At 43.3% G+C, this 17,858-nt stretch overlaps 1 protein-coding gene across 3 annotated transcripts in view; it reads left to right on the top strand.

Annotated features, from left to right (window-relative positions):
- The first annotated feature begins 3 nt into the window (after positions 1–3).
- POMT2 (protein O-mannosyltransferase 2) overlaps positions 4–17,858 on the top strand; it is a 28,908-nt gene continuing 11,053 nt past the window's right edge. The window contains exons 1-14 of one of the 3 annotated variants that reach the window (XM_066998141.1): positions 4–252; positions 541–625; positions 1,447–1,551; positions 2,690–2,798; positions 2,986–3,094; positions 4,786–4,945; positions 7,677–7,783; positions 8,764–8,846; positions 9,978–10,087; positions 12,159–12,225; positions 13,122–13,191; positions 14,798–14,876; positions 15,613–15,764; positions 17,311–17,402. In XM_066998141.1, coding sequence (XP_066854242.1) covers positions 32–252; positions 541–625; positions 1,447–1,551; positions 2,690–2,798; positions 2,986–3,094; positions 4,786–4,945; positions 7,677–7,783; positions 8,764–8,846; positions 9,978–10,087; positions 12,159–12,225; positions 13,122–13,191; positions 14,798–14,876; positions 15,613–15,764; positions 17,311–17,402 — 1,549 coding nt within the window. In that variant the 5' untranslated portion in view covers positions 4–31. Of the gene's footprint in view, positions 253–540; positions 708–1,446; positions 1,552–2,689; positions 2,799–2,985; positions 3,095–4,785; positions 4,946–7,676; positions 7,784–8,763; positions 8,847–9,977; positions 10,088–12,158; positions 12,226–13,118; positions 13,192–14,797; positions 14,877–15,612; positions 15,765–17,310; positions 17,403–17,858 lie in introns of those variants that run through there. The other 2 variants (XM_048059668.2, XM_048059667.2) reach the window with 2 other exon arrangements.

Below are 17,858 nucleotides of genomic sequence, written 5' to 3'. Positions count from 1 at the left end.
CCCTGCCGCTGCGTCCCGCCGAGCCCCCGCCATGCCGCCGGCGGGGGGCGGCCGGGCCGGGCCGGGCCCGCTGCGCTCCCGGGGCTGCCGCCGGCCGCCGGGGCCCTCCCCGCGGGCCGCCTCCCCCGCTCCCGCTCCGCCCGAGGCTCGGCCGCCGGCCGCCCCGGCGGGGTCGCGGGCAGCGCTGGCCCTCGTCACCCTCCTCAGCTTCGCCTCCCGCTTCCACCGCCTGCCGGAGCCGCCGCACGTCTGGTACGGGCGCGGCCGGTGCGGAGCGGTGCCCGGGCTGGCGGCGGGGCCTGGCGGCCACAGAGCGCCCTGCACGGCTCCACGGGCACGGACGGTGGGGTAGTGAGGGGACAGCGTGCCGGGGTGGCGGGTTGGGGGTCCCCGAGGTACGGGGACCTGGAATGAATTGTCCCATGTAGACTGCCTGGCAATAACCCCTTGTAAGATAAAAAACATGAGGAAAAACATCTTCCTGGATCTTTACCATCCTCAGCGTTGTAGTAGGTTGTGCTTTGTGTTGATCTTTTCCAGTTGGGATGAAACCCATTTTGGGAAGATGGGAAGTTACTACATTAATCGGACCTTCTTCTTTGATGTCCATCCTCCTCTGGGGAAGGTAAACTGCTCTGCCGTTGTGTTTCAGAAGTCACGGGAATGGGCCGACACAAGTCTTCCCTTCCTCCTGGTCAAATGATGTGGTAAACATCAATACCTCTCCTAGCTGTTGTTGGCATCGTGGTATTTGCATTTTGTATTCAGAGTTTCAGCTTGCAGCTTTTCTTCTCTGTGAAAACGCTTTGAGCATGGGAAAGCAAAACAGCGTTGCCCGTTGGGTATTTGAAAGGCTTGAGCAGATGGAAGTTAAAAAATGAAGGTGAGACCTATGTGGTCTAGAGGGTGTGTCTAATCAGAGCTTACAGATCAGAGGAACCAACCAGTTTCTGACAGCTTGTGTGCAAATCAGATGCTTACCACAAAGGACCTTGAGAGCCTTGAGTTGCTATTTGGCAATGGAAGAACTTGTTGTAGCAGTAAAGGAAGTTTTGTGTTGTGATGTTGATGTATCACTTCTACCTCAGATTGTCTTTCTTCCAGTCTGAGCCTCCTTAAACTGTGGGAATAGGGAGCTAGGGGGGAATCTACAGAGACAGAATTCTCTCTGATAAATCCCGTGGTTGGTTACTTCTCTTGAGCCTGCAGATGTACTTATAGTCAGCTAAAGTCCTTATGATCCCTTCTGATGTTGCTTTTAGGTAAGGGCAATATGGATGCATATGAATTCTGTACAGAAGATGTTGTTCGGAGGTGTGTCAGAATTAAGTTGTTATCCTGTGAATCAGACTGGCCTTGTATCAAAATCTTACCAGCTGCTGGCTTGGATTCTCCCTCCAGTGTGATTTCCCTGACCATTTTTTCCACTTTTTTTTTCCTTTTCAGATGCTAATTGGACTTGCTGGCTACCTTAGTGGATATGATGGCACATTTCCATTCCAAAAGCCAGGGGACAGATATGAGCAGCACAACTACATGGGAATGAGAGGGGTAAGGCGTTACAGGCTAGTATCAAGCTTTTTAGCTCTCCTGTGCTTTTCAGTAAGAGTATTATGTCTTAAGAGCAGCTTTAGTGGATTAGGTCAGAGGTCTCTCTAGCCTTGTGCCTTGTCTCTAAGCTCCTTAGAAAAGTGTTGGTGGTTGTATTGTGAATAAGTCCTGATGTCTGGCTGTGAGAGGCCAGGTGAAGAAGAGAGGTGATTCTTGAGGGAATCTCTTGCTGCTAATTAGAGGGACTAGACTCCCGAGTGGGAGGGGTATATTGCCTGTCCTACAAAGGGATTGTTGCTGAGCTTGGGCTTCTGCTTACCCTGTCGTGCTGGCTGTTCTGCTGGAGTCCCTGCTGGCTGAGAGCCAAGGATTTCAAGAAAGCCAGGATCATTTGCTGCCACCGCCACTGATGCTGAGCTGAATGAGCTGATGGGAGGAATTACTATTCAGTGGTATTCTACCTGAAACCATGGCTCTGCTGTTAGCTACGAAGAGATAGAGCCATAAACCTGGCAGCAGATAAGTCAAAAGAAGAAAGTTGCCAGTTGCTGGTGCCTAGAAAGAAGGATGAAAACGGGAAGGTGTATTTTCTTGGTTTACTTTCCAAGTCTCCAGCAATTCGTAGTTCTATGTTTCCCCGAGTCTAAAGTGGGAGAAGTGCTAAAGAGGGAGAATTTTATTGTGATGCTACTTTCTTTTGTGTTGATTTGTTCTTCCTCCTCCAACTACCCTCGCTCTCATTTGAGAAGAGGAGGTGATGTTGGTCTGCTAAAGATGTAAGATACAATATATTCTATTCTTAGATTTCATATGGTAATATCTTGTTAAAATGAGTTGAGTGTGATGGATGTGTAATGTGTCTACTTGACATGTTTTTATGGATACCTGGTGCGGTCTAGAAAGAGAATGGCTATTGTTACTGACACCTCTAGAGACAGAGCAGAGTAAGCAGCTGTTGTTCTCTGAATGATATATCTTTGATCATTCATCTTTTTCTGATGATCTCAGTCAATTCAGTAACTGCAGCACCCCCTGTAATTGGTAGGTATATAGCATGAAGGAAGGGAAAGAGTTTGTGTGTGTTTGTGTTCACCTTGGGGAGGGGTATAACTTCTCCCATCATCTTCTTCTCTCGCAGTTCTGTGCGTTCCTTGGCTCCTGCCTGGTTCCCTTCGCCTACCTCACAGTGCTGGAACTGTCCAAGTCGCTGCCAGCAGCATTACTCACAGCTTGCATCCTTATTTTTGGTAGGTGTTCCTGCTACAGCAGAATTGAACTGGTTAATTGTTCAGAGGGTTTCATTTCCGGATTATCATGAGATACCTTGCAGGATACTGTGCTTAATGAGAGAGGCTTCCAAAAGCCAAGTTACTCTGTTTTATATGACAATTTTTAATTGGCAGTCCCATTTCTGACATCTGTGTCTGTCTGCAGATACGGGCTGTATTACTTTGTCCCAGTATATTCTGCTGGACCCCATTCTGATGTTCTTCCTGATGGGAGCTGTTCTGAGTATGGTGAAATGTAATGCCTGTGCAGATAGGTAAGATAAAGAGGTGTTTTTTTGTTTTTAAACTATTAGTACTCAGCTTTTGCATGAATAGAGTCTTAGAACCTGTCTGACACTTGATAGTCTGGGTGAATGGCTGAGATCAGATTGTTTCAGGAAACTTGGAGGTGAAAATGGATCATGGTAGGGGAGATAAACTGTGAAACAAAGGTTTGTGAAACAAGGGAGAAGGTATCATGGCTAGGGTGGACCAGGAGGGAAACTTAAATAGATTTTTACATGGGAAGGAAATTTCAGCAGAAATAGCTTATGGAACTGCAAATCTTGAAAATGAATGCCAAAGCTTTTTAAAACTTCTTGACAGGAAAGAATGTGATATAGGGCGTTGTAGGTTGGAAACATAGGAATGAAAGATGTTTATAGCCTGTTTAAAGCTTTGCTCCTTAATGGCAAAAATATTAATACACCATTTTGACATAGTCACTTTGTCTCCAGAACAGAGAAACGCAGCTTAACAGTGACTGTTATCCTGTGAGCATTTATAAAATCCTGCTAGTCAAGGTAAAGAGTGTCATTTGTTGGGTTTAAAGAAATTGGTACCAAAAATTTAAGGGAAATACAGCCAGGATGTTTCTGAATAAAGCAGTTAAATTGCTCAGGATATTTGCTATAGACTTCATGAGAGGGGAGTGTTTGTTTATAGGTGTTTGGATATGTCAGAGGGCTTCTTTGTGTTTGGGCTGTACAGAGTAGTTACTGCACAATACATCCAGAATTTGAAGGCATAAAAGCTTAGAATATTGTGTGATATATGAGCATTTTTTGCTTCATGCAATATTCAAGTACTGCTCATATAAGTCTTAGCATGATTGCAGCACACATGGCTGAAGCACAGCCTGCAGCGTCAGGTAAGGCCATCTAAGGCTGTTCCCATCTACAACACGTCCCCCAGGGAGTTAAGGCACTGAGGTATAGGGCAGGGTTTGATCAGCTCGCGATGTAGCTTTGTGTGCCTTGACCTGAACTTTTCTCTCATGGCTTAGAAAACAGGATTAGCTCTAACTAGTTCATTTTATGTAAATTAAAAGCCAGCTCTATCTCTTGTGTTGCTTAGCAGGGCACAAGGATTTTTAGTCAAAATGCAACTATGAAGTTGATACTTGCCTGTGCAGTGAAAGCTTTTAAATTTCTGGTCATCTTCTCTCATCTTTTCTCTGTGGTTTGGTTTTAGTTTAGTTTGTAATTTTATTGCTTTTTGCTGCAACTTTTGTTTGTTCTTTGGACAGATGTTCTCCACTGTGGTCTTTCTGCTTTACCAAAAGTGGTTGCTCTGTTTGTTCTGTCCTCCATTGTGTCCTTAACTTTCTGAGTGATGTAAGCTTGCATCTTTATGTAGCGAGAGTCCTAATCTTCAGACTTTCCAAGTGTGGGTTTTTCTTTGTACTAGTATTTCAGTTTATGCCTGTATCTGTGTCCCCTTCCTTAAAGGGGAGATACGGGGCTGCCTAGGCTTAAGTGATGGGCTTGTCTGAGCTGTGTATGGAGTGTATCCTTGCATCGTTCTGAAATTAAAGAAAAACATTTCTTTCTAGTCCTCATGGGCTCCTGAGAAGAAGATGGAATGTAACTTTGCAGGATAGTGATTTGGTGTTTGTTTTCCTGATCACAGCTTCCCGTTCCTGTAGCGATCATTTATTCTCTGACCTGCTCTGTGTGTCCCGCAGGCCATTTTCTGCCTCCTGGTGGTTCTGGCTGAGCCTGACTGGGGTGAACCTTGCTGGAGCAATGGGGGTAAAGTTTGTTGGCCTTTTTGTAGTCCTCTTGGTTGGTCTGAACACAATCTATGATCTGTGGGACTTGCTGGGGAACCTCAGCCTGTCACTGGTGAGTGTCAAAAAGTTTTCTTTTATGCTAAGGGTTTCTTTGTTTTGCTTTCTTTTGCCTCTATAAGTCTCCTAGTTTTTGACAACCACGGAAGCAAACGGCGATGCTCTGTCTGCAGCAAACAGGCACCTGAGGTAGATGACAAAGATTAAAGGTGAAAGTTACAATGGGAAAAATTATCGCCATACGTTTTTAAGAAACACATACTACAACAGGATATATCTCCGTATCCTGTATCTCATAGGAGCACAAAAAAAGGTTGTGGCTTTTTCCTGAGAGAAACTATTCCAACCTTTCCAGTTGGATGAGTTTTATTTCAGTCTAGGCTGAAAATGCTCATCGGCAATGGCTGTACAATGGCCCAAAGCAAGATGTCCAACACTGTTTTGTGACCTTCTGAGGAGTATGTGCTACCTGGCAGACAGGCATGTCATGCAGCGCCTGGTTTACATGAGCAGAGCAAGCTCAGGCTGTGCTTGATGGGAGTGCAGTGGCCCAGGCTGCATGGCAGTGGTGTGCTGTAGGTGGGTCGTGGGCAAGCTCTGTAACATGCAGTCTCTGTAGCTCGTCCTGAGGATGGAGGGAGCTGTAGACTGCTTGATTTCACACACATTTAGTTCTTGTAAGTGCTAAGAAATTCACGAGTGTATTTGGGTGCCCTGTTCTAATCTATTGCATTTTGTGTTTGTGGGCTGTGAAATCTGATATTTGGAGAAATACCTTGATATCCCATTTGCTATCTGGCAACCAGCAGGAAAAAAATATAATTCTTCAAGCACACCTTTTAAGAGGTGTTCAGTTTGCCTCTTGTCTCAGCCTCTTCTGAAACTTAAAAATCCTGTTTCTTTCACTTACTACTTCTGTCCTGTCTCATAAACAGTGGGGGATTTGGGGGACTTTTTCTATTCCTGCTGTGTGATCTGTTTTCTCTGATTAATGTGAATCAACATGGGCTGCAAAGATGCAGTGTTCCGGCTCCGGAGAAGCACTTCTTGAGCAGAGTCAGTTAATTGCATTTGAAATGGAACAAATCCATCATGTCTAAGCTTTCTGCCAGCAGACGGCTGCACAGTGATTTCATTTCTGCTGCTGGCAGCAAAGGCAGCAAGCCCCTGAGTGTTAGAATATGTAAAGAAATTTACTCCAGAAGGTAGATGCTTTCTGAATAACAAAATATTTGGCAATTGTAGTGCTTGAGAAGGGGGGAGGGGGGGTGGAACTGAGGATCAAACCCACAAAGCCTGAATAATTTCTCTCTGCATTTGTTAGGAAACTCTTCATGATTATTTACATGCAGGGTTTTGGGGAATAATTTGATTTCTAGAATTCTCAGCTTAACTTGGACCACTCTTCTGTTTTGCTTGATGTTGTCTTTCATGTGCATTTTCTTTTTGGACTTTGCATTGAAGTCTGTAGTTAGAGAAATCTTTTTCACACAGATTAAAGCATGTTTCAGTCATTTTGACTAGGGAACTGGAGGTTAGCTCGTATGGTGCTGTGCTACAGAAATGTGGTTAAGTGCCATCAGTCAGCGTTTTTCCAAGTGTCCGGTGGTTATCAAATGTTCTGCCCAAGTATCTGGGCTGAGCAACTGCTTCGTTTGTTGGCTTCACTAGGTTCTTTGTTTTGTAAAATACTCAGCTCTTAAAATCATAGCATATCCCGAGTTGGAAGGGACCCATAAGGGATCATCAAGTCCAACTCCTGGCACCGCACAGGTCTACCGAAAACTTTAGACCATTTCTCTTTCCCCATTACTTCTGAAATCTTTGGATCTGGTGTTAATGGATGGAAAATGATTAGCTTAATGATTGTGTGATAGGTATCACAAAAAAAAAAGACAGTAAGTGCGTTTGCCTTTATCAGCTTTGTAGTTAGATGTGGACGTTTAGCAAACAATTTTTGCTGTTCAAGGTATTTTCTTCTCCCACAGCTATTTATTACCCATTGTGTACTTCAGATTATGTGCTCTGTTACCTGCAGTGTCAGTAGGATGTGAATGTGCCATCACATATTGGCCACCTGTGTGCAAGCGACCTCTCCCAGTGATTTAAATCAAGTGCTCTGCTTTTGTGTTGAGGCAGCTGAAACGCTCGTAGGATTTGCTGCTGACTTTTCTATAACTTCTGGCTGAGGAGCAGCAAAAGAAGTTGCAGTATGAAAGTGTCCTTGCTAAATGAGCTGGTTTCAGTGACTGAAGCATTTCTAGCCCTTGTTATATTCACATCTTTGCTTGGTGGCAGTAGTGCATGTAGCAGCTTGTGTGCTCATGTTTTCATTTTCCCTTTTGCTTACCTTTAAAAATTGCTATTCTAGAAGCCCTCTCCTTGCTGTGATTGTATGCCAAGATGAGTACCACTGGTAAACAGGTTTTTCCTTTTCAAAGGCATCAAGGACCAAACAGGTCCTTGTTTTCAAAGTTTTGTCAATGGGAGCTGCCCAACCTCCTTCCCTAAAGTTAGGGATATTCAGTATTTTGGGAAATTAAAATATCCCATTGTCTTTTTTGTCTTCCCTCCAAGAGCCTGAAATTTCAAGGTTACCACAGCTCTGCATTTTTGAGATGCGCAGCAAACTCTGCCCAAGCTTTTACCTTTCTCTAGGCCTCTTTGAGGTAATTCTGCAGCCTGCTGTGCATGTGTGCATGGCACACTGCTACTCAGAGTCCTGCGAAGTATGGAGTGGAGTTGTCTGTAGCTACACTGTTTGATCCAGGCTATGTTTATTACAGGTCATGTTTGGGAAGCATTTACTGGCTCGTGTACTCTGCCTCATCCTACTCCCGCTTGCCCTCTACACGGCCATGTTTGCTGTTCATTTTACAGTGTTAAATAAAAGGTATTTTATAATTCATTTTTTTTTCCAGTAGAAAAATCATCTGTCTATACTTTGAATTAAAGACCATTGATTATGGATTTCTCCATTTTCAGCATCAGAAGCACAGCCACAAGCTGTGTCTTTGTTTAATTCCCTTCCCAGACTCCCGCATTGTTCTTAGAGAAAGGCTCTGGCCAAGCTGGCAGTGAAACAGAGTTTGACCTTGAGACTTTGATGTGCCAAGGAAGTATCCTGACCAAACCCTCCGTATTCTTTTTTTTTCCTTCCCTTTCTTTCCTGGACCTGAAAATGTCTCAACTCCATTCCTTTTTGTAACTATATAAAAAAAAAAAAAAGCATTGCATTCCTGAAAAAAATCTTTGACAGTGATTAAAAATGTCTAGTAAGTGTGCCCAAAGACTCTATTCTGAATGTCTGCCACTAAGGAATGCTTTTTATGTGGAAGGAGCACAACAGCAGTAAAAATCATCAAGTAATGTTTTCCCATATGCTAATGTTAAGAGATGAGATTAATAAAGTATTTCACCATTAAAAAGAATATAAAATTAAATCTCTTATTTTTCAGTTTAAGTCAGCTGGTTTTACCTCTAACCTATTAGCGGATATGAGACTTCTGAAGCCACAGGGACAGGCTTTGTTATATCTGACCTGACAATGGGTCAATTTATTTGTTAGAAGAACACCTCGAAAGATGGTTGGTGGTGCCAGAAGGCATACATCGTTGTGTTCTCAAGTCCTTCCAACTCTGGGCAATTTCCTGCAAGAGAGTGTGTATCATGTATCTGTTGTGATTCACAGCATTAGAGGTGCATCTAAGGCAAATCCAGGCAGTCTTCTCCTGAGGCCATCTGGTTTTGTCTTTTTTTGTCTTTTTTTCTTTTTCATTTTCCTTCTGTAAAAATGAATTGGTAGTGCAGGATAGTTTTGTATGCTTGTTTTGCCAGATTTCAAATTGTCATATTCTTTGTTCTATTTTGTAGTGGTCCTGGCGATGGTTTCTTCAGTTCTGCCTTTCAGTCCCAGCTGATCGGGAACAATCTTCATAATGTCTCCATTCCAGAGCGTGAGTGTCCCGGGGAGTAAACTGCTCTGAGTATTGTCAGCGTACTTGGGAGTTTAAGTAAAAACAACATCTTCTGTGAGTCAGTGCAGGACCGTGCAGATCATGCCTTTGTGGTCATGGTCAGGTCCATGCTGTTCCTCTGTACGGTTTTATTTATCAGATTTATCAGCAGAAAAGAAAAAGGCTGAAAATTAGATTGTGCTTAGTGCACGGTCACTAGCTGTGTCTTCATTTTACTTCTTGAGGGAAAGGCACCATTTTGAGGGATTTGACAGTGTTGTGTGCATGCAGCTGCTCTTCTTTTGTTGGCCTTCGGTGTTGCTTGAGACAACAAAAAGATTTGTCCTGTTCAGCTTAGATTTGTAGGTGTTCGGATATGAGATTTGTTGCCAAAAGAAGAGTGTAAATTCAAACTACCTACTCCTTTGTGTCACAGCATGCCCCTGGTCCTGCTGTTTTGTAGTCAGCATGCATATGGACTTAAGAGAATGATGGCTCTGTGGTTGCTCCCTAATCCTCTAGTTCACTAGGGACTATTGAGTCTTTGATATGCATTTGCTGTCTGATTACTATAGCTTTTCTCTGTCTGTTCCTTGCTCCAGAGCTGCTACTGGGAGAGCATCAGGTCCTTTCTCCCAGATGATCCACTTGTGTTGGGAGGGTGTGAAGGAAGAAGGTGTCTTAAGGCAGAGTACCAGCTGATAGCTGCCTGAGCTTGCCTCCCTTCCCTCTTGCGTTGCTGTAGGGGTTGGAGGATGGAGTGCTTCAAACTAGTCATGTGCTTTTCAAAATTGATTATGTTTTAATTTGACCAGCTACGCTTATGGAAAGGTATCTCAAGCCTCTCTCTATGGAAATTGGATACAATTAACCTCTCACTTCTGTTTATGGGAGAATAGGTGGAGAATTTTAAAAGGTTCAAATATTTTGTAACAGTTTTACTGAATAGTGGATGGTGATGGAAGGTAAGCTTGCAATGAGCTGTTTGGAGTAATATGTCAAACAGGAAGCGAGCTCTCATCAAAACAAAGCAGGAACATACATGCCTAATCAGAGCACCGCAGGCTGGCTGCGGGAGATATTTATAGGAGAGCTGCCTTATGCTTTTTTCTCTTGTTCCTTCCTGTTTAGATTTGGCATACGGATCTGTGATCACGATGAAGAACCTTCGGATGGCAGGGGGATACCTTCACTCCCACTGGCACCTCTACCCAGAGGGCGTAGGGGCTCGCCAGCAGCAGGTTAGTGCCCTGCCCCTGACTGCAACCATCTTACTCCCATTGCACTTAACATTATTTGTCATGGTGACAGGAGCTGTGTATTTACTCAGCACGTTATCCTCTCAGTGCCACGGCTGTGCACTTGGCTTGGAATCCTGAGTAAAAAGGATGCTTGAGAGCCCACCAGCTTGTACCAAAGAGGTGACTTACAGTAACAAAACTTTACTGCAGTAGCAAGACCACTCTCTGTAGACGGTGGCCTTGAGGACTTAAAAATAATGTTCTGTAATGAAAGTGCTGTTGTTACCTCAAGGAAGGCAGTAAAACTTAAGTTTAAAACAAATCTATTACTTTCCCTTGTAGGTTTTGTTGCTGTATGTTAAAGTGAACAGAATAGGAGTGCTGGGTGTTGTTTTCATACCTGCCACGGGCTTTGTGACCTTATGTGAATTACCTCCTCTAGTGCCTTGCTTCCCTCATCTGCCAGCAGGGAATTTGTAAGGCTTTGTTCATTAAATTGGTTATCTGTATATTTGTAAGCCATTCATTAACCATAAAGAAAAGCGCTTAGCTGAGCTCTTTAAGGGCTTACGTTTAAGTGACAAACCAGTAAATCGAAGTGTAAATCAGAAACCATATTACTATTGCTAATTAAGTTTTAGAGAAATTAAGTGCATTTCTTATTTTTGTCTGTCTTCATCAGGCTTCATAAATCTTTGCAGCTTCTGTGGCTTTCCCAAGATACACTCTGCAGTTTGCATGTTAGTGTCTAAAAATTGTTCTGAACTCCTTGAAAGAAAGTTTCCAGAGAAAAACAGGTGTTTTTAACTCCATGAAGCCTCTGTTATGAGGAGGAGGTTTTGGAAAACATTTTTTTTATTAAGCATGTTTTCCTGCTGTTCTTGCCAACCAAAAATTCTAATACTGCAACATTGATGTTTATTACTGTAGATGGAGATATAATACCAAAACTTGCCCAAGGATAGGCCAAATTAAAGTGCAGAGCATGCTTCCTGACAGTAAAAGCAAGCGAGGGGGATTTGGAGGATGCTGATGAGAGTTTCCTTGAGAGTGAGTAAATGGGACAAGGTAGAGACTTCCCCGCCACCGCCACCCTGTGATCCCTACCCTGACAGTGGGATCAGTTAGGGGACTCGGAGAGTTTTGGGGGTATGGAGAGGGGAAAGGAGTTCAGAGCTTGGAGGAGATTTTGGGGAGGAAAAGATGGAGACTGTGATCTCTCTTTGCTTCCTCCATCACCTCTGATGATGATACAACCTCAAAGTAAGAGAACTCCCCCTTTTTCCCACACGAAGATACTCCTGTATGCTTTGCCTCAGTCACCCGCCTGCTGGGCTGTCTGCTTGCATCTGAGTGGGAGGCACAGGTGTGGGATTGGGATTGGGTCCTGGAGAGTAGGGCTTGCTGCTTCTGTGGCTGGAAGGGGAGAGTGAGCAAAGAGGGCACAGTTCCTCCTGCTGGGAAGGTAGCCTCCCATAGCAGCACCCTGGGGCCGAAAGGTCTCCCCTGCTCTTGGTAGCAATTAGAGCAGTTACTCTATGTGAGGCTGAGCAGGCTGGTGAAGATTAGCTGGGTTATAATACTGCTTTAACAGCTGATCCCTGAATCCTTCTGACTTTGGATTTTTTGGCAGAAGTATTGTGATTGTCATAAGCAGTCTGTTGTCATAAATATCTACCAGCGATGCCTGTCTGTAAAGCCAGTGCTGTTTCCATCTACTCATACTGGTCAGTGATTATTCACAAACTTCAGATTTCAATATCCTGTTGTAGAAGGAACCTCTAAAGGCAAGCTGTATGGTTGGAAGATGTTAACTCATGATGCATGTGAACCACCATTAAGTGTAGTGCTCTAGTGCTCTGGGGTGGATGTGCTGAACCCTGAGTAAAGGGTGGGTTTCTGGTTAACTTGGGTCAGTAACTAGCTTTCTAGAGTGAAATACTGTAGAAGTCTTCCCAGGTTTTCTCTGTTAGTAGTGCATTTGTTTGGGACTTTGATTTGCTGGCAGATGCATCTTTGCTATCACCGGCTTTATTCTTGTTTGGTAAAATAATTTATCCTGTGCTTTTAGGTCACTGCCTACTTACATAAAGATTTGAATAACCTGTGGATTATAAAGAAACATGATTCAGATGCAGGTAACAAATACCAGTAAAGAGCCTTTCATAACTGCTGCTTCAGTTTTTAACATAAATATGCTGAGTTCCCTCCAGGGCAAAGTATCCTTCATAGATAAGAGGAGGGGAGGAGGAAAAACAAAGGGAATCTGACTCCATCTTCGTCAACCCTATTTGTGTCTACCATTTTTTATTTTATTTTTTCTCCAGGATGTACAGTAAAACTAAATTAAGCTTTTTTTGGCTGAAGGTTGCATTGACAACTTTTCGGTCAGGTAGGGTTGCCAATAATGGAGAGGAAATTAATCTGAGCTCAGTTAATATTTTGTGGAGTCTGTTATTATGGCTATGAGTCCTGGAGAAGTTGGTTCCTGGTATGTTCTGATACATGGTGTTCAAGTGATTTGCATGGATGCTTGCTTGGGACAACATAGATTATTGAAGGTGATATTCTCTTGATTTAGAATATCAGTTAGTGCAGCTGAGGCATGTTTGGTCTAGGATAGTTTCCTTTCTACACCTGCAGCACACATATATAAAAATTGACAAGGAACACTCTAAACAACAAAGAAATGCAAGTAACCTATATATTACAAAGTTATAAACAGTCTTACAAGTGTCATTTTATAGTCCATGAAATTAAAGTGTAGATATCTAGTTTTGATGTTCAGTTAGCCTAGCCAGACATCCTCTTTATTTAAGGGCACTACGTGCTGCTTCGGGTCATATTACTCTATGGAGTAACCCTCAGGGTTGTTCTTTAAACTCGAGTAGACTAGAGTAGTGATTTACAGTAAGCTTACACAAACTAGTTTCCCTTGTATTGTCTGCTTGAGGCATGAATGTTCCCAGAAAACCTTGAGACCCTGATTTGTTTGTCAGTGCTTTGGTTATGATTAGTTTTCTTCCTCCAGCAGATCTGTCAGACCCCTCCAGCCCTGTGGAGTTTGTGAGGCATGGAGATATTATTCGCCTGGAACATAAAGAGTAAGGATGATTTCTGGGATGTGAAGAGACCGAGTGATTGAGTAGAACTGGAGGGAGATTTGGCCTGCCAAAGACTACACGGTTAGGCCAGCACAAGCTGGTTCTGGGGCAGAGGTGTCTGTATGTCTGCATTGGCAGTGTGGGCTTTGTGGAGGTTTTCTTCTTTGGTTTATGTTTTGATGTGTGTCTGTAAAATGGGAAACCTTTAACAGAAGCACGCAACTTCATTAGCAGTACCTACCTCAGCGGCACAGGGACATGTTCAGCTATGTGAGGTGCAATAGTAAAGATAACTCTTCTGCAAAGAAGCAATTCAAAACCCATGTTCTGTCATTTTTGTCCTCTCTCTGAGTTTGTTAGGCAAATTGAGTGTGGTGTTCTGCCAGTGTATTGCAAGTGGCTTGTTCTTGTGTGTATAGGCATCATCTACTGCAAAAGCTCTAAGCAGCACTGAGATCACAGCGCTGAGACATTTTGAACGAAAATGTTGGCTTTTGCCTTCGTGATGAATAAATGAGGGGGAAGTAGGGGAGCCCTAGCGACTTGATATTTAATCTTCATCTCTTCTAATGTCACAGTGCCATAATGCTCTGTGCTATCACGGCTTTTATTTCTTAACAGAAGTTCTATATTTGTGAGCCTGGAAATCATGCCTTACTGCATGCAGTATTGCACATTGACAAATCATTGCGTAAGTCTTCCAAAAAGATTTTAAGACTTTAAAAAAAAATGGTACATTGAACCTTGGGTTTTACTGCTAAGTATATGATAATGAAAGTGGTAAAATCTTGGTTTGGCAATACTGGGCTTGCTTAACTTACATGCTGGAGGGGAATTCTGCAGAATGGGAGGTAAAACTGCAGCGTTGGGGAAAAGATCCAGCAGGTGGCTCTCCTCTCTTTGCAGACAGATTTCATCAAGTGTGGGCAGAGGCTTTGTGTGCAGATAAGGCAGAGCTAGATGCTGCTGTATTGTTGGTGAGGGAGGCTCATAATGAGTAGATTTAGTAAGAACCGACCAGGATATGGCCAGGCTTTTCTGGTTGCCTCATCTAGCAGTCCCTGCCAGAGTGAGAGGCTGGTCTAATGGGGGCCGTGATCCCCCACCTCATTAAATCTGACCAAAAGGTACAGTCTTTCCCCACAAAAGTAAAACTGATAATCTGGAGAGGTCAGGATCTTGTTCTGCTTCTCGCAAGAGCAGGACTGGCAGTTCCACCTTTCTCCTTTCATAAGAAGGAAAAAAGCACGTGTGTATGTGGGTGGACGTCAGTGCAGTTTCACCTAAATGTTTTTGATTTACGAGCTGTGGTAAATTACCACTTGGAGGTGGTGGTTTCTAGCCTGAGGGCTGAATTTATTCATGGTGTCCTTCTTTGCCAGCACTGCCCAGTGTGGCGTAAACTCAGAGTTGCGTGGTGGGAAGCGGCTGTTTCACTCTGTGGCCCCATTGCTATTGAAGCTGCATCTTGCTCTGCCCTTCGATGGAATTTGGTGGTCAGAGTGCTGGTGGCTGTCTCTGAATGCCTCAAACCAAAGATCTTATCACAAATTCATTGAGATGTTTTAAACAAACAAACAAGGTTTAACTTTTAATTTCATTCCAGAACTTCTAGAAATCTTCACAGTCACCAGCACGAGGCTCCCCTGACGAGGAAGCATTTTCAGGTCACTGGCTATGGAATAGTAAGTGAATGGCAAGAGGAAGCAAAAGCTGTTTGTGGGGGGGGGGAGTTCATACTGTGCCAGGGGGATTTACTTCTGCTCTTAGTTTGTTTGCCAGGGTGGTATGTGTAAATGTAGATCTACCGGCTTGGAGGAGAAGTTGGTCTAGTATAAAATAGCTTATCTTATTTAAGGTCTGTTTAATATGAACACAGACAAGAAAATAACTTAAGCTTTAATGTCAGTCTAGCTTTGGCAGCCTTCAACTCCATAAATGCCAAACTGAGCAACCTTGAAGTTGCTCTGACAAGTATTATTTTATGTATTTGGCCTTGTCACGTAGACAACTGGCTTTTGTTGACAGAACGATGACAGAATTTTGAATCATGAAAACGAAATCTGCTTTGAGGGCTGAATTTCCAAAGGCTGTTGCCTAAACCCTTTCTATGAAGCAGCCAAGTTGCCCCCTTTTTGAAACATAACTCTGAGCCACAGTCAAGTATGAATTTGAAGCAAAAAAAAAAAAAAAAAGGGTTGGCAAGATAAAAATGTGTCTGTGGTAGTTGCTCATGTCTAGAATCCTCCGTTTCTTATGGGGAATCTCTTCTGTGAAGTCTGAGTAATGGTAGTGTGGGCTCTTTTGTTTAGCTTTGTCATCACTGGAATTTCAGAAGTTTGTATTTGCAGTACTTCAATTGCGTGTGTCTTTTGGTTAGGTTTGTTTGTTTTTCTCTCCTATGGTGTTTTTCCATGGCAGAATGGGACAGGAGACTCCAATGATTTCTGGCGGATTGAAGTGGTGGGCAGAAAGCCTGGGAAGCTTATCAAAGTCCTGCGGAGTCAGGTCCGGCTAACCCACGTGGCCACAGGTTGTATACTGGGCTCTTCTGGAAAGACTCTGCCGAAATGGTAAGTAGCTTGCATTCCTTGCCTGCCCCACCCCACACGGCCTGGAGCTACCATGTTCATTTGCTTATTGGTACTTCTAAATTTAAACTGAGCAGTAACCATGTTTCCTCCATTTCTTTATCTTTAAAAGAATAATATTAAAAAAAACCTTAAAATAACTTAAAAGGTACTTAAAATACAACCAGATGATCAGGGTTAGGGTTATGCAGCTTGTTATGGTGAAGGTGCGTGCTGGGCAGCGGCTCTGAAAAATCATATCCCCTACCAAGAGATCCAAGATTGGCATGGGCATAATTTTGTCATGCATTAAGATCAGGAGGGGATGACAGCTGTGTTCTTCAAGGCCTGTTTTAGCCTCAACGTTCACCAAAACTGCTAGAAGCTGGGGCAGTTCATGCTGCTCCATACCATAATCCTCCAAACCTATTGTTATCGGTATTAACTTCTTTTGTTGTTGGAAGTTCTGCCATTTTTATGTGAGGCATTTGAAGTGTGAGGGCAGTGGTAACAATCTGATGTTAACAGGGCATGGGTTTTAATATGTTCACGGTTTATGTATCTTCATCACAAAATGAGGTGCATGCAGAGACATCCAGACTAATGCCAAACAAGCTGCTGTATCTGCACAGCTCTGCTGTGTGGGATGCTAACACGGATCCTGAAGCAGCAGGCTTCTGCTTCCAGAGATGCCTCTGTTACTGCTAGATTAGGTTTCCCTTCACTCTTTTATGGTTTAAAAAAAAAAAAAAAAACTACTAAGAAATCCGGTGGATGCTGAATCATGGTGAGTGCAGGCAGATACCTCTGCTGGTGACTGCCTGGTCAGGAATGAAAATGGCATTTATATATATTTCAGCAAGACTGGGTTCATGGGTAAATAATGTGTTTGGTTTTAAAAAAATAAATCACTGTCACTGACAACAGCATTCAGGAAGGGAGGTATATATTTTTTTGTACTAACACAAACTTACCCTGTGAGTGAAAGTCACTGCTGCAAAATATTTATGACAGTAAGAGCTGAGGGGAAAGAAAACCCAGGTAACTGCAAATAAAGATTTTTTTTTTAAGACTTTGAAGGGAAATAATCACTGTCCTTCAGAGAGCTAAGTGATGGTTATTTAATGTAATTAATTAGTGGAAGTAAGCTTGCTGTGTGGCAGTAGGTAGAAAATTCCTTATTAATCTGTCAGATTACTGCAGGGTCTGATGCACTTTCAACCAAAGTATTTGGTGTGACTTGCTAGAGATAGGGCGACAGAGCAAGTGAACTGTTGGTGGGATGCTCTAAAGTTGATCCTTCGTTTCTGTAAAAGTTTCCGTAGGCATGGATTGACTTGATGATGGTGATTCCTTTTTTTTCTGGAGAGACTGTAAGGGTTGACTTGAAGTTGTCAACATGCAGCTTCTTTGTGCTTAGTGTTTTGACGTTAGGCACCCAAATTTAGAAATGTGGCCCATATATTTTGTGGAATTTTTATGTAGGCTTCCTTTCAAATCTGTTTTGGTTTCTACATGGCGGGATAGCGTCTGACCTGTTGTTCCTCAGGGGCTGGGAACAAGTGGAAGTCACCTGCACACCATACCTGAAGGATACTCCCAATTCCCTCTGGAACTTTGAAGATCATATCAACCCCAAGTGTGAGTCATTTATTTTCCTTTACTTTGAGGGTCCATTTTGGCTTGCTGTTAACAGAAAGGATGAGCTATCAGATGGCAAGAACTGGCAGTCAGCGTTTTGGATTTGTCTGTTCTTCCACAGCTCAGGAGCAAACTTGCTAAACTTGGGCCAGTTGTTCAGAGATGCGTAGCCAAGGGGAGGTTCACATCGGATAGCAGGAAAAGGTTCTTCACTGGGAGGGTGGTCAGGCACTGGAACAGGCTTCCCAGGGAAGTGGTCACAGCACCAAGCCTGCTGGAATTCCAGAAGCATTTGGGCCGATGCTCTCAGACACGTGGTTTAATTTTTAGGTAGTGCTGTGTGGAGCTAGGACTTGGATGGGACAGTCCCTTCCAGCTCATATTATTTTATGATTACGTGACTTCACTGTTTGGACATTAAATTTGTGATAATGCTTCAAGTGTAGTGGAAAATAA

Source organism: Anser cygnoides, chromosome 5 (genome assembly GCF_040182565.1).
Source record: "Anser cygnoides isolate HZ-2024a breed goose chromosome 5, Taihu_goose_T2T_genome, whole genome shotgun sequence".
Classification (NCBI taxonomy): Eukaryota; Metazoa; Chordata; class Aves; order Anseriformes; family Anatidae; genus Anser; species Anser cygnoides.
The sequence above is the reverse complement of the archived record's forward strand: the minus strand, read 5'-3'. Positions and strand labels throughout refer to the sequence as shown.